This window comes from Nicotiana sylvestris, chromosome 7 (assembly GCF_000393655.2).
Source record: "Nicotiana sylvestris chromosome 7, ASM39365v2, whole genome shotgun sequence".
In the NCBI taxonomy this organism is placed as follows: domain Eukaryota; kingdom Viridiplantae; phylum Streptophyta; class Magnoliopsida; order Solanales; family Solanaceae; genus Nicotiana; species Nicotiana sylvestris.
In genome coordinates this window covers 49,774,800-49,790,519 of record NC_091063.1, presented here as the reverse complement: position 1 = coordinate 49,790,519, position 15,720 = coordinate 49,774,800, and the positions used below count along the sequence as shown (strand labels likewise).

Genomic DNA, 15,720 nt, shown 5'->3' with positions numbered 1-15,720 from the left:
TGTAAAGATAAATCTGAGCGAAAACACTGTTCAAAACCTGAAAAATACGCCAGTATATTATACTGGAGTTCCAGCATAAGTATGCTTGAACTCCAGCATATTATACTGGAGTTCCAGGATAAGTATGCTAAAACTCCAGCATAATATGATGGAGTTCCAGCATAAGTACACTAGAACTCCAGCATAATATACTGGAGTTCCAGCAAGTATAATTGTCCAGTATAATATACTGGAGTTTGGAGCACCAGTGCTCTAGTCTCCAGTATATTATACTGGAGTCAGCAAAGTATACCGGTCCAGCATAATATGCTGGAGTTCATACACATGTGCACCGAACTCCAGTGCAGCAAAATGGTGGCTATTTTTCATTGACTTCGTAAACACTTACTATTTTTGAATGACCAGTCCGAAAACTGGCTATACCGTGCTATTTTTACATTCATTATGGTTGTTGTCCTTGGGCTCTTCATTTTCATTGCATATGGGCCATCTTGACTTGAGGCCCGTTGTCTCTTTTGCTTATTAACCAATAATTTAGGCCGTTGGACATTTTGTCCGTCTATTTTCATTTCAGAAAATGAGAGTGTAACCTTTAGGTTTAATAAACCCCACACACTCAGCTCTCGCAGGTGCACACATAAGTAGAGGATGGGAGAAGTATAATGATGCAACATCTTAGAGGGCCTCTTGGCCCATGATGGAGCAAAGCTATGCAACTTACATTAAGTCCCAAAATGCAATTCGGTGTATTTGAAGTACGACATGAATCACAAGTCGTAGTTTATTTAATTTTGTAAGATGATTTTCAGTTTTATACAAGTGACATCTTAATTATATAATGATAACTTGTACTATTGCGTTAGGTTTCCCTTCAAAAGAGCTGGCTAGAGCGGACCATTCTTCTTTAACCATTAACACCTTCTTATCCTGCGGTAGGCAGAGTCAGATTTAGGCTATATTTATGGTGCAGGTGGACGCATGGTCTGCTACCAAACTAGGTATGTTACGTAAATATTTTGTAAAATTGATCTAATATCATATATTGGCCTCTATGTTACAAAAATATTTGGTTGAATGGTGAGTTATTTACCCAGCTAATAGGGGATCAATTCACATTCAGTGCTTTTTTCTTTTCTTTTTCTAATGGGACATCCATATTTAAGAAGCTTATATCCTCCGCCTCTAGCGATAGGTGTGATGAGCGACTCTTTAAGCATAGGACGGCCTTGTTTCATGAGTGGTAGGTGAGACTATGAAAATAACGAGGGACAATGGAAAACATGTTTTAAATAACAAAAATGAAATAGTACTAGTATTTTTTTGTCCAAGAAAAATAAAATAGTTACCATCAATAGGCACCATTCAGAAACCTGCAGGATTGTAGGTGCCCTACCAACCCATTTTCGGTTACAAAATCTTCCTATAAGATTTTATGCTTCTGACTAGAAAAGTCTTACACTTCAAGAATGAGGTAAAAAGATATAGGAATCATTTGCTAAGCTTCTTCTTTAAGTGAAAAAAAAGTAGTTTTCTTTAACAGAAAGGTTTGATATTCTTATCAAGAACCAAATTCTATGTTCCAATATGGTGCCGTTTGTCTCTAACATAGAGAAAGTAAAAAAAGGGGACTAGACCAGGAAAAACAAAAGCAAAGCTCGATCAAGGCAACCGAAGATTAGATTCTTTTTAAGATGAAGGAGAGCTCAATCTATGTCAAAGGAATATAGTCAATTTCAATTATGATTAGTTAAGTGATAACGTTTTAGTAGTATACGGTCAAAATCGAGCTCGCCCCTTAAGTTCGACCCCGGGACCGGACAAGATCGAGATTAGACGAGACAGAGAGAGATTTGCCATGCTGAATAACAGAAGGACGAAATATCCGCGATCGGGTACAGATCACGGTAGGAATCTCGGCACGTATCAAAGACGGGTCGGTTAGCTAATCATGGGATTACTTACCCCATATAGAACTGTATCAAGAGTAGGACTCCCCTACTATATAAAGGGTGTCTGATCATTTGTAAAAGACATCATCTCTACGCAACATAAAGCAATATACTGTTTTCTAGCTTTCATCATGTTGTTATTTTATTACTTTGTTCATACTTCAGTTGGAACACCTTTGGTTCGAGGGCGGTTGAATCCGAGGGCCAAGGCAATTCGACTTATATGGTTTGCATTTATTCTTTTATCATCAATTTCAATAGTATTCTATTTTCTCAATTTGTACCAAGTTATATCACATATCCTTGAAACCACATATAAATTTAATTGTTATTCGATTTTTGGGTAAACAGATTATTAATTAAGAAATTAAGAATAAATTATGAAGGCAGGTTCGAATTGTACAAGCAGTCACTAATGATTGCATTAGGGTTGACGATCTATATTTCCCCGGATCTTATATGAATGAAGGATACATTATGCATTGGACTGCCTTTTCTTTTAAATTAAGGACCCATTTGGCCATAGATTGTGCCAAATTTTTCCCAATTTTTTTTGGCAAATAAATGTTTGTTCATAAATTTTATCCATATTTGGCAAATTCCCAAATACCAAACCAGCTCAAGAGCTGGTTTTGGCCCAAAATTTTACTATTACATTTTTAAAAATTTTAAAACTTGCCTCAAACTTTGTATTTTATAAAAGAGCTCACCATTTATTATTTTGTGACAATATTGTTTCCTCTTCTCGGTCATCTGATAGTGTATTATGTAGTTCATTATACAACAACAACAACAACGACCCAGTATAATCCCACAAGGTGTAGTTCATTATAAAAATGATAATTTTTTACCAAATTTATCTAAGTTCAGGACTATAGTTTGTGATAATGATAATGAATGTTATTGATGAAGATATTGTTGAGTATTTGTGATGGTTTTTAGAACTTGTGGGTATAAGTCATATTTCATGTTTTTTTTAAAAAAAAAAGTGAAACATGTATTGAAAATTTATGTCCAAATACATTTTTATCTTCAAATCAAACTTCACCCAAATCAAATTTTTCAAAACAAATTTGAAAATCTATGATCAAACACTAGCGAAGAATAAATTATCTTTACAAATTATATTGTGACTAGTTGATTGATTTGAAGGAACGTGGAAATTGTGCAGAAGAAGTCCCTTTGCTTTATTTAAAAAAAAAAGTAAATAAAAAAAATGTGTAGGCATAAAATATCAGCAAAAATAAAGAGGGCACCAAAATCCACGGCAAAAAGACATACTCCTACTTTAAAAGCAGCAGACAGGCCGCGCCTCTCTCCGCCTTCCCTCTCTCTCTCTCTCTCTCTCAATTGGCGGCAAAAGTGAGAGAATACTTTGACTGTAACGATGGAGAATGGTGCGCTGACGAAGAAGCAAGTGCTTCTCTACCACTGTGTTGAGATGGAGGAACTTGCTCGCAAAATTGCTTCTGAATCCGACTGCATTCACCTCCACTCTATTAACTGGAGGTAACCCCCTTCCCAAACCAACCTTTTCTATGTATCTTCCACTGCTTTTTGGTTTCTTTTTTATATCTTTGTTTCACTCAACTTTACCAATGTTGAATTGTGCCTCATTTAAAAGCTTTAATTTTTTTTAGAAATGAACACATTTATTCATTTGTTATAAGTCTGTCACATGTTGAAGCAAACAAATGGAAAATATAGTTATTGATAGATGGCTTGTGATGACATGCATACATTTTAACGGTGTAAACCCTATCCAAAAGTTTAACCGCTTCAACTTTATTACATTTTAATTCTCTTGAAAAGATTAAGTATTTGATGGGAGTAAATTGAACCAAAATCTCCCCTTTTTATGTTTGAAGCTTTTCTCTGTTAATTGGAGTACAGTTTTTTTAAATGAAGGATGCTGCCGTACTAAATGTGTAAGTGAATAAAACACGACTAATGGACTTGACTAAAGACTATCTTTTAACATTTTTATATAGCATTTGGAAAACAGAAAGTCAATTTTCAATTACATTTTCTAATGGAACATTGACACATGACTAGTAAAGTCTCACCGAGGAATGATTAGCAAAGATCAAACGAAAAATAAATTTGCACAGATCTTTGTATGTGATAACTGGTATGTATCAAGTATCAACTATGCCTCAATTTCTAGAGGATCATCAAAGTTTGTCTATTTTTACACTAGCCGTAAAACTACCTTGACTCTCCTCCTTTATCAAGATTAAGACTAGCTATACTTTGCTTACATTGGTGAAGTTTGAACGTATTTTTACAAGGGAAAAATAGTTTGTTTATTGTTTATAAAGTTAGTTCAAGGCTCCAATTGCAGCATATTTTGTTATTGAGACCAAGTAAAGATACCTTAAATTGGCAATCTGTATGCGGGGGCACTTTATACCTAGTTTACTAATGGTCCTAGAAATGATGCTGATACTTGTAAAATAGTTTGCATTTGACTCCTTTTGGGAAACTAACAAATATTTTGTGCATGTTCCAGGAATTTTGATGATGGCTTTCCAAATCTCTTCATAAACAATGCACACAATATCCGTGGGCAGCACGTTGCTTTTCTGGCATCTTTCAGCTCACCAGCAGTCATCTTTGAACAGCTTTCTGTGATATTTGCTCTTCCGAGGCTTTTTGTCGCATCTTTTACACTTGTACTTCCATTCTTTCCAACGGGATCCTTTGAACGGATGGAAGAGGAAGGAGATGTGGCGACTGCATTTACTATGGCCAGAATATTATCAAACATTCCAATCTCAAGGGGTGGTCCAACCAGTGTAGTCATCTATGACATACATGCATTGCAGGTTAATTTGATTTCTTTCACATAATTGTAGGTCCTTCGTGCTCACATGGTTGCTTAGGCTACTTATATCTTGGGTCCTTTTTCCATGTTTTTAGAAGTTCCAAAGTTATGCTGACGAGACCAACTTGACTCGTTCATGTGTTCGTAGCTCAAATATTTCTCGAGATGTTTTTGGTGGTGCGTTTATGTTTTTTCTTTTTTACTGCAGGAAAGGTTTTATTTTGGAGACCACGTTCTGCCTCTGTTTGAGACTGGAATCCCACTGTTGAAGCAACGGCTTCAGCAACTTCCACAGACTGAGAAGGTAGCCTGTTTTCCTGCTAAGCATGTTTATCCTCATTTTTCAAAGTTGAGGACTTAGCATATCAAAAATGGTTATTCTTCCAGTAACAAAAAAATCACACTGTTTCAATTTTTATATTCCAGATAGTTATAGCATTTCCTGATGATGGAGCTTGGAAGCGGTTTTACAAGCAATTGGGTCACTATCCTGCTGTTAGTAAATAACTTCCTTCTTTACTTCTCTAAGCTACCTTATATCAGCTTGAAGTTAGCAGATTTTCCTCTCCTAGGTGATTTGCACTAAAGTCCGGGAGGGTGATAAGAGAATAGTCAGGCTAAAAGAGGGTAATCCTGCCGGTTGCCATGTGGTCATTGTTGACGACTTGGTCCAATCTGGAGGTACCTTAATTGAATGCCAGGTAATTCTGCCTCTTGAATGTGATAAGTGTTAGTAAAGTGTTTGTGTCCCAGGTACTCAAATTTCATCTACTAGACGTAACCCGATTATTTAAATTTTTACTGTCCGTCCAGTGTCCAACTTCTCTAGTCCTAGGGTTGCTAAGCAGTCTTATATAACTCTGGTTCTTCCTATCCTCTTTTTTTTTTTTTTTTTTTCATTTGTAGATAGATGTTTGAAGAGATGTGTTATTATGTTGATTGAATAAATCTTCAGATTGCTTCTTGTGCTTAGTTACCTGACTTCCTTCAGCTAGGGAATATGGATTTGCTTGTTCACATTCTGTGTAGATGTTATCTGTTTGTTTAGCATTCCATCTTTTCTGTCCCAAATTCATTTTGGGTTAATATATCTTTCCATCTGTTTTTTAGCATTCCATCTTTTCAGTCCCAAATTCATTTTGGGTTAATATATCTTTCCCGGTGCATAAACTTAAACCATCCATTTATTTCTCCAATATGTGTCAACTTACGATTTTTAGCTGCAATGTCTTGAAACTAGTCACATTGGCAATTTTCCTCAACAGCTCCGGCACTAATTGCTTATAATTGTTTAGGGTAGAGTATATGACTGCCATGAATAGTTGGACACAGCGACCTTGAAGATCCCAACATGTCCAACCAGAATATTAAAACAATAATGGAATCATGAAAAAGGGAAAAAAGTAGAGAGAGAGAGAGAGAGAGAGAGTGTGTGTGTGTGTGTGTGTGCGCGCAAGCGTGTATGTATATACAGGTATATTTATAATCAGGATCCTGTTGTGATCTAATAACACCTTGATGACTATTTTTAGGATCAGCTCCTCCACTTTGTCATTCTGAGTTGGTAGAAGTATTGGACTTCATATCTTAAATAAGTGAATTGGATGCACCGCTAACGCATTCTTTCTTTGACACTTGGTTCACCAGAAAGTTTTGGCAGCTCATGGTGCAGCGAAAGTTAGTGCATATGTGACTCACGGAGTGTTCCCTAAGCGATCATGGGAGCGTTTTATTCACAAGGATGATGGTAACTATCTGTATTCCTATCCAGCAGACACTTAGTTCTTTCCTTCTCTATTTACCAGCTGGTTTACTGACTGTGACCAATACCCTTCTTGTGTTCAGGCTCGGAGAAAGCATTCACATACTTTTGGATCACAGATTCGTGTCCCCTCACTGTGAAAGCCATTGCTGATAAAGCTCCTTTTGAAGTTATAAGTTTGGCAGGATCAATAGCTGATGCACTTCAAACCTGAGAACTTTGTTTGCTATAGGTCAGTTGTAGTGGAAACGGAACATGATCATTTTTCTGACTGTTGGAGAGGTTGTGTCTTAATTGGCTAAGCTGGAACATTACCCCGGTAAGAGAAACTTCTAATGTGCTGAACCCAATTGTAATAACATATTTACTTTGTCAAGTGAGCCACTACTTAGTTTCTTGCACAAATAATATTTTTCTATCTACATGCATGTTCTTATCCAAAGGGTATTGATGAGTTGGAACAAGCTCCTCAAAGTTTTCTCCGAAAATATTGTAAGGCAGAATACTTTTGAAGCTATCAGGGCAGTGATATTTTCTTTGCAAAAACAAGTGATTTAGCTTTTGATTGACCCTATGGAAAAGTGGTGCTGCTATTGAAAGAAACACAGCGTAATATGGAACATGCATCTGTTCCTTCTGTCAAACGGAAGAGGCAGATTTTAGGCGAGCAGAAATACAGAAATAATTTTGGAATCATGCTGAAACTATTGAAAACTTGTTTGAAGAGTATTTCAAGTAAAACGAATGGTCGCTCATAAATTTGACTTTGACCAAGTAAAATTCATGTCCAAATACAACTTCTTTTTTCTATTTTCACCTCCTAATAATAATTTCTGAATGACAACTCTTGATCAAGGGTGTGTTTGGTACAAAGGAAAATATTTTTCGTAAAATATTCTTTCGTTTTAACATAAAAAAAAAGTACTTTCTTTTTCTAGAAAAGGTTTTTCACCCACCAACCAAACAAGGGAAAATAAATGATAAACCGCTCATTTTCCGGGAATACATTTTCCATATAAAACATTTTCCTTCCTACCAAACACACCCAAATGAAGAACTTTTTTACCAACCTCTTGCCCAAGTCCTATTTTCTTTTTGTTTTTCAGCGAGCAATTTAAACTGAGGGTTTGGCTCGAGCTACTCTGGTTTACGCTCAACTTCAACTTCAATTACCCAACAGAAGTGCTAACTATCAACTCAGCAAAACTCTATCTCAACATGTTTGGCATTATTGACTCGGAAAAAAACTTGGGTTGACAGAACAAGTAGAAGCATACATTTTACTGCACAGTCAAGCACATAAGTTGCCTTCATTGAATCAGTAAAAAGGTGCAATTCATAAACAGAGGAAGGGTCTGTTTTCCATCCTATACACTTAGAAACAGCCCCATTACCATCTGAACATGGATTGTAACTGGTAATACAAATCCACCACAAATTACATGGCAACTGGAGAAGTAGAACGGAAAGTTTCTCTACACCGCTAGCAACAAAGCATATCAACAAGCAGAGAGACTTTACACGTTGCCTGAATGCTTCACCTTGTCAACTCCCCTTAGATAAATAGGGAGTATCAATTATCGTCACTCAAGGTATAAACAAAACGCTCTCTGCATCATAATTTTTTGTCCCGTATGCTTTGGAGTGTCGTTCATTCAAAAAGCAGACACTCCTAGCACACACGAGACTATATCCGATTTCCGGCTTAATAAGTTATTATGTACTATTTCTATTCACAGTTAGAACTCATTGAGTCATCTGCTTTCCCGGTTCATGTAGGGTTAATTCTCAGGGTTGTCATCTAAATCACCCTTTGGACTATCCAGAGAATCTCCAAAGTAGGACCCATCAGGACGACGTACGCAAATGTTCAGATTGTTGGATGGCAACGGTTCCTGAAAAAGACCGAACGGGAAAACCATTTAAAATGAGCATGCGGCAGAGTAGATAACAACATTGAAGATGGATAAACCATTATATTTAGCTGCCCTCTTAACCAACAACCAGCATTAGCTCGACAGTATACAGTTATTTATTTGTAGGTTCAATACAGGCAGTCACGCTACCTGGTCAGCTGCTTCTTGGCCCTCTGACTGGAAAAGAATTGGGCGGCACCGCTTGTCTTCATTCATTAAGCTTGAGTTCTGGAAATGAGCAACCAAGGCTGCCTTCCCTTGGATACGTGCATAAGCCAAGGAAGCAACCTTTTCACTGTTAAACTTTTCCCACTTCTTCCCATTGAATACCTGCACAAGTATCTCGCACTAAGTCATTTTAAACAGACAATTATAACTATGCAAAACTTTTTTAAGTAAGTAAAAGTACTACATTCAATGTATGAATATGCATATAGATCATCCACTATACAAACTGTAGGCTGGTACATCATGTATTCTTTTTTCTTCTTTTCAATAAATACAGTATGCACTTCACACTCCGCAGAAATCTCAACCACCAGGAATGTGGTATTTGTAAAAGAACAAACCTCATAAAAGGAGATGATATTTGAAGGAGACACCATGTTGATGAAGGCATAACCAACGTTGCATTTGTTCTGAAGCAGCAAAACCATAGAAATAAGTGCTGGCCTTCAATATAAATTTATTGGAAGATGTGAAGACATAATAACATACTGTACTACCTTGAAATCAATAGGCAAGTAGAGGAAATCATATGTATTCTTATGAGTCTCGTCAATTGCTGTGAGTAGCATCTTTGAGGTGTACCTTAAAAGGAAGAACACGAATGGTTAAGCAAGAAAATAATCATACAAAAACTCAAAATTCCCTAATTCAGAATTAGACTGTTCTTACTTGTTTGGGATGTTTTTAATCATTAAAGTTGTCCTACTATCTTCTCCACTCATGATCTTCTTCAAATCAAGCTGATATTGTTTTTTGTTGTCTATCTCATTTCCAGTCTCAACTCCTCGACTTCGACCTCGTTCTGTTAGCCCTTCACTGTTAGCCATTCCTATTCCTCTGTAAGAGCCATTTCCGAAAAATAAATGCCCGTTCCTAGCCAGTGGCGTCATTCTAGGGCTAGGAGAACCACTTTCAGGAAAGTTCCCAGCAAGAGAAACACCCATGTTCATTGCCCCAAGGCTACCTATACTCATGACACGACTTCCATTGTTGTGACTAGAACCTGGACTACCATATGCAACTTGGTGCATATATGATGTTTCAGGAGACTCAGAGAAAAGACCTAAATGCCTATCCAGAGGAATTCCTGATGGAGCAGATCCCACATGATGTTTTCCGAGGAACAAGCCCTGCCGACGAGGATATGGATAGCCATGCCCTTGCCCTTGCCCATTTGATGCAAATGGATGTGTCATTGATGAAGTTGACCAGACAGACGAGTCAGTATGCTCCGACTGTATGGGGGGACTTCCCCAAAGAAATTGTGGACCAGAAAGCATCCCAATCCCGGACGACTTAGACTCACCAAACGACATAGATCCCATGTTCAAACGTGGTATATGCTCAGGAACTGAATGAGAATGCTGATAACCCACTCCTTGCACTGACTTGGGACTAGTAATTGCCTGATTCAGATGGCCAAGTCGTCGTGGATCTTTACCAATTGGTGCGATCTTAGGACTTGACAAATGGCCTGGAAGAATAGAAGCCAGCCCTGGCATATGATTGCCATTCACAGGGCTGAGATTTCTCAGACCAGGCGATTGATTATAACCAAGCAATGAGTTGGGCTCAACAGGACTGCCAAAGTTTGACCAGCTACCTGTTGGATAGAGCAGAAATATTAGCTTATCACATGAACTCTCCATGATTAAAACCAGTCATTTATGAAAATGAAAATACCTGGAGGAGAGCTGGCTACTGGAGAACCAACTGAGTGCCTAAAAGTTCGAACTTCTTCATGTTCATAGTCCTGACCAAGTTGCTGCATCAAGCTACACATTGGATGCAAAGTCGTCAATCTTTGTTCTTAAATATAGTCAAAAACTTGCATCCTAATCCACACAAATGCCATCTATCGATTGAAAGCAATGATTATCCCATATTTCAAGGAGAAGCGCAAGGTTTAGTTTACACTAACTGAGACATCATCAAGGCATCCAAGCATTCTCACAATGATTTCAAAATCAACAGTTATCATTGTTTGCACAGGATATCAGACATCTTTTACCAATTGAACTACAACAAGAGTTCTTTTCCCTTTTTTTTTTCCTTTTTGTTCTTGGTGTTGTTCTTCTTTTTATTTGTTTTTGGCATGTATGCAAGTCCATTAGCCCTTATACAGGGTAAATTCTAGCTCACAAATTTCATCAAGAGGTTCCATTAAAGAGAAAATTGAGGACATACTTTCGACGGGCTCCACCAGGCCGGCTCGGTTCAAGCTTTATCCGCTTACCAGCTATGTCACTCCTATTTAAAGCCTTGAGTGCAGCCTCAGCTGCTCTAACATCGTAAAACTCAATGAATTTATGATGGCGCTTGTGCGGTGTTTCCCTGATCTGCATTTTCCATGCAACATGAGCAACCAAGTTAATCATAAATTGACTGAATGTGGCATATACACACAAACAACATCAAACAGAATAATTCGCCGAAGTTGCTACCTCTTTCACTTCCCCATAAGCCCCAAATATTTGGCAGAGATCCTCATTGGATACTGAAGGATCCAAGTTGAAAATGACCAGCGTTCCTTGGTTAATATCTTTCTCTGATGGATTTTCCTGGACATAGGAATGACAGTTAGACATTGGCCCTTAAATATGGGCAGGTCTACCAATTAAGAATGAACATTATCTTTACTCATACCTTAGGGATTGAAAAATGAATGTCTAGCTTTCTCCGTCTTAGAGGCTTATTTTGTAGTGCGCGCATTGCAGTTCGAGCAGCTCGGATATCATAGTAAGATATCATCACAAAGCCCCTATGCTTGCATGCAGTATACAAAGTTCTGATATCACCATATTGCTTCAAGGAAAAAAGTAAATAATAGCAGGTCAGTATTACTTCTCAAAACAAATTATATACTAATGGGTACAGTGTTCAAGCACGTAATATGTTGGACAAAAGAGAGTTTTTCTCCGAAACAAACAGAATAAGCAGCGACTATCTGACCGACAACAAGTGAGACCACAGAAGGAATAGTCAATAAGAGACGTGACCGTAAGGACTGCACTTAGTTAAAATATTACCTCAAAGAGAGATTGTAGCTCGGAGTCCTCTACGTTGCTGTTAATATTCCGAACAAACAATGTCCTAGAAGGATGCTCTCCATATGGGTGTTCTCCGACAACAGTTCCAGCACCGTTGGGGAAGATATAATGTCCAACACTACTTCCAAGAATACCATCAGACAAGCTTAACTTTGCAAAACCATTAAGTGAGCTATCCTGAGGAGCGTCAGGTTCCAATTCTAGTCCTCCACCACTGCCAAAAAAATCATCTTCCAAGTCCTCCACCTGAGTTGGCAACCCGCTAAGATCAAAATCATCCATGATGCCTGCTAGTAGCTCATCTTCATCCCCAGGGAGCAAACAGCGATCTTGACTTAGTTCCTCTTCCAGTGGATCTTTCATTTCATCTTCTAAATGAAGTCTGCTTAAGCTGGGTGAGCTATCATCAATGGATTGACCATAGTTCTCAGATTCAGCAAAGTTTACTGCACATTGACCAAAGGTGTCAAAGGAATCTCACCAATTGAAGGAAGATACGAAGCTTAAAGAAGAAACTTGGAACATACATTTTGCATGTGGCAGAACAGGCAGTGAACTAGAAAACAAGCTTGCATCAGTTGATGCATGATGTGCAGCTGTTCCAAGGGGGATTTCCCAAGCATTCCTCTCTATACCAGAAGTCTTTGCCGATGGAACTATTTAGATATGCAAAAGATTGAAACATATACAACGTGTTGAGAACATAACAAGATTAACAGGTTTATGCTTTTCATATGTTAGAGAAAAAAATTTACCTTCAGAGCCATTGAAAATGGGTTTATTTAGAGGCCTCTCCATCTAATCAGTTTCTGCAAATATGAAGACAATGAGATTTCTTCAGAGGCATATTTCACGAAGGGAAGTCATGACGGTGAAAATGTCAATAATTTTAAGCTCAAGCAGCAAATATATCACAATCCAGGCAAATTACATTGGATAGAACTCCTTCCATCAACTCAGCAAGGTAAACACATAATAAAAAGAATGAATAAGAGTAGCAGAACTTAACTTTAAAGTATGTTTAAGAATTTCAATGAAATCTAGCTCTTAGAGACTCTCTGACCACTCAGTGAACAAAACAAATATTACTATATGAAGAAGTACATCTCTCACTGAAGGAGTAACAAGCATCATATGAGCAAGATTTCCAATAAAAGCACATTGTATACACCATTTTATTTTGTGAACAAAAGCAAGCCTTTTAAAGAAAAAAGTTGAGACATAAACAATCATGGACGACAAATTTTTGACCTTCCATTTAGCTCCAAGGGCCACAAAATGTGACAACATCAAATTAACACATGACCACAATCAGAATTTCCATATGATGAATCATCCGTCATCATGCTCAATTTTTCATCAAAAAAAAATTATAAAACAAAAAGAACAAGGATAAAGAACCCCGGCTAACACTAAATTTTTAACAGAAAAGCTCAATGCTTTGAGGAACCCGCAACAGAATTGAAACAATTCCAGACAAAAGGGAAAAAAGATTCCATATGGTCAACCCTAGAAAACCTAAAGAAACAAGCAATTGACATCACAATCATTACCTAAAAAGATCACAACTTTATCACAAAGACCAATAAAAATCAAAGTGTCACATGCCCAGCAGATGATATTCAGCAAGAACTTGACACTTGCTAATTTTTAAAGAAAACAAAAAGAACAAACAATTGAGATTAAAACCCAAAAATATCACAACTTTATCACTATGACCAAAGAAATCACAAAGTTAAATGCCAAGCAGATGATATTCAGCAAGAACTTGAACACTAACTATTTTTTTAAGGAGAACTAAAAGAACAAACAACTGACATTAAAACCCAAAAAGATCACAACTTTATCACTAAGAACCAAACAAAATTACAAAGCCAAAAGCCAAGCAGGTGATATTCAGCAAGAAATTTGAACACCCACTAAAATTTTCAAGAAAACTAAAGAGGAAAAACAATTGGCATCACCATCATTACTCCCCCCATGTAAAATAAAACCAACCAAAATCCAAAAAGATCACAACTTTAGCATTAAAAACCAAAGAAAAATCACAAAAAGATCACAACTTTAGCACTAAGAGCAAAGAAAATAACAAACCCATATGCAAAAGCACGCAATTCAACAAAAACTTGAATAGCCACTAAAATTTTTAAGATACCAAAGACATAAACCCCAAAAAAATTGGGTAAAGAGACAGGTGAAGTACCTCATAGAGGATGAAAAGCTGAAATTTTTTGGGAAGATCACAAACTGCCAAAAAGACACTAGAAAGAGAGAGAGACAGAGAGAATGAGAAAGGAGAGAGAGAGAGAGAGAGAGAGAGAGAGAGAGTTTATGGCAGAAAAGAAGAGGGAAAACAAAATAAAATAAGTTTCGTAGAAGCAGAGGAAGAGCTTTCTTCTACTCTTTCACTTCCTTCTCTCCCGCCGGGACACTTGCGAATTACATTATTATTATGAATACAGACAACTCCTAGAAGAGAGAGAATAAACCCCACCAACACAAAACCAAATAGGGTCCAAAACACAACACACACCCACACACACGGTGGGGAGAAAGAGAGAGGGAGAGAAAGTGGAGCATGATTGGAGGGAAAGAACTCATATAAAAAAGAATATTTTACAATCGTAATAATTTGTTTCTTTTTATTTTTCCTAGAAAACTATAGATGAGGACGGGGTTTTAAATATTTATAAGGTCATTAACAGGGTGTTAATAGATCTTTAAAAATCAATTAAATCTGTCGACTTGTATCGTATCGGATAACAGGGTAAATTTTTTGTTTTATAAAATAAATCAAAAAATACTGAATCGTACGAAATAAATTTATGTATAAGAAAAATATTTTATATACTAAGTTTGAAACGAGCAAAGCATTAAGTTATTTTGGGCCTTGAAATTATGAAAATGGTACCAAGTAATTAATTCCCAAATTTTCAACTTTCAAACCTATTCTACTATTCATATTAAAACTAAATTAGTTTCAACATCTAGAATAGCAAGCCACTAGGTATTGTGGCGATCTTCGGTAGCAACCCACAAGGTATTGGATATATTTTGGGCGCAATCCACAAGGTAGTGGATATATTTCTTCTCGTATGATTTAAATTTCTCTTGTTAGATACTAATCATTTAATAAACTATATTCTTGAGTCCAAGCTTAATTAGTATTTTTTCACTCGTATGATTTATATAACTCTTGTCTTTTCTTGTAATGGGATGAATCTCTATTCTAAATATCTTTCAGGTTACTTTGATTCATCACTTTTAAAATAATAAAAATGTCTAGAGAGTGTTTCCAAAATCATATGCAAGTACGTATTATTTATCGTATTCTAACTTCAACTAGCAACCCCTATATGAATTTTAAAAAATACAGAAAAATTAATTGAATTGTACTGATACCAAAGAAAAAATAAGATGATTGGGACGGTTTTAAAAAATCTAACTTTTATTATATAACATAAAGTAATCGAAAAATTAATATAGTATAAATTTTATGAAAATCGGCCAAACCGAAAACCATCAGTTACTACATGTTCAGACGCATAAAATATTGATATAGCAGAACAAGAAACTTATGTCACGATAGGAATTGAACTTCTACCTCGTCCCGATAATGGTTAAGCCAAATAACGAATGCTTCATATGAATAAAGTAATGAGACAGAACATAAAATAATAATAAAGTATGTATAAATAGAAGAGTTTAAATTATGTATATTGGTGGAAGAAAAATAATTTAACTTAAAAGATATTGTAAATAATTTAAAAATTATTAAAGTATCAATATATTTCTTCTTAAATCCTATAGAATATGATAGTCTCGCTTGGAACATTCTGCTATATTTGAATTTGGATTGGCGTCCGTTGACACAATGGAGGTGGAGATAAGGAGCAGCCGCGAGGCTATTAAAGGATAAGAATGCCCTCGACTTCAGTATGAAATTACCCGGTTGCCGCTGGTTGGTATGTGAGCATAATTATTGGAA

General features: G+C 36.6%; 2 protein-coding genes across 2 annotated transcripts; one reads left to right on the top strand and one right to left on the bottom strand.

Moving 5' to 3' along the window:
* Nucleotides 1-3,178: 3,178 nt before the first annotated feature.
* Nucleotides 3,179-6,960, top strand: LOC104227721 (ribose-phosphate pyrophosphokinase 4). Its single transcript, XM_009780024.2, has 7 exons — nucleotides 3,179-3,458; nucleotides 4,462-4,777; nucleotides 4,985-5,080; nucleotides 5,203-5,271; nucleotides 5,349-5,477; nucleotides 6,424-6,523; nucleotides 6,622-6,960. The coding sequence occupies exons 1-7, from the start codon at nucleotides 3,337-3,339 to the stop codon at nucleotides 6,750-6,752; spliced, it is 963 nt and encodes a 320-aa protein (XP_009778326.1). The 5' UTR covers nucleotides 3,179-3,336; the 3' UTR covers nucleotides 6,753-6,960.
* Nucleotides 6,961-7,829: 869 nt separating this feature from the next.
* Nucleotides 7,830-14,305, bottom strand: LOC104227722 (protein MEI2-like 2). The gene is made up of 13 exons (XM_009780025.2): nucleotides 13,936-14,305; nucleotides 12,488-12,541; nucleotides 12,260-12,388; nucleotides 11,712-12,178; nucleotides 11,329-11,487; nucleotides 11,127-11,243; nucleotides 10,870-11,021; nucleotides 10,366-10,457; nucleotides 9,352-10,285; nucleotides 9,180-9,264; nucleotides 9,024-9,092; nucleotides 8,605-8,784; nucleotides 7,830-8,433 (listed from the first exon to the last, which is right to left on the bottom strand). Exons 2-13 carry the CDS (start codon nucleotides 12,528-12,530, stop codon nucleotides 8,320-8,322), a joined length of 2,541 nt encoding a protein of 846 aa, XP_009778327.1. The 5' UTR covers nucleotides 12,531-12,541; nucleotides 13,936-14,305; the 3' UTR covers nucleotides 7,830-8,319.
* Between the last annotated feature and the right edge of the window lie 1,415 nt (nucleotides 14,306-15,720).

What these genes read in the sequence shown, in the direction of transcription:
- LOC104227721 (XM_009780024.2), top strand. Translation starts at nt 3,337, where the DNA reads ATGGAGAATGGTGCGCTGACGAAGAAGCAAGTGCTTCTCTACCACTGT. An exon ending in AACTTCCACAGACTGAGAAG is followed by an intron (nt 5,081 to 5,202) that starts GTAGCCTGTTTT and finishes TTTATATTCCAG; the next exon opens with ATAGTTATAGCATTTCCTGA. An exon ending in TTTTATTCACAAGGATGATG is followed by an intron (nt 6,524 to 6,621) that starts GTAACTATCTGT and finishes TCTTGTGTTCAG; the next exon opens with GCTCGGAGAAAGCATTCACA.
- LOC104227722 (XM_009780025.2), bottom strand. Translation starts at nt 12,530, where the DNA reads ATGGAGAGGCCTCTAAATAAACCCATTTTCAATGGCTCTGAAG. An exon ending in AGCTACAATCTCTCTTTGAG is followed by an intron (nt 11,488 to 11,711) that starts GTAATATTTTAA and finishes TTTTCCTTGAAG; the next exon opens with CAATATGGTGATATCAGAAC. An exon ending in ACTTGCCTATTGATTTCAAG is followed by an intron (nt 9,093 to 9,179) that starts GTAGTACAGTAT and finishes TTGCTGCTTCAG; the next exon opens with AACAAATGCAACGTTGGTTA.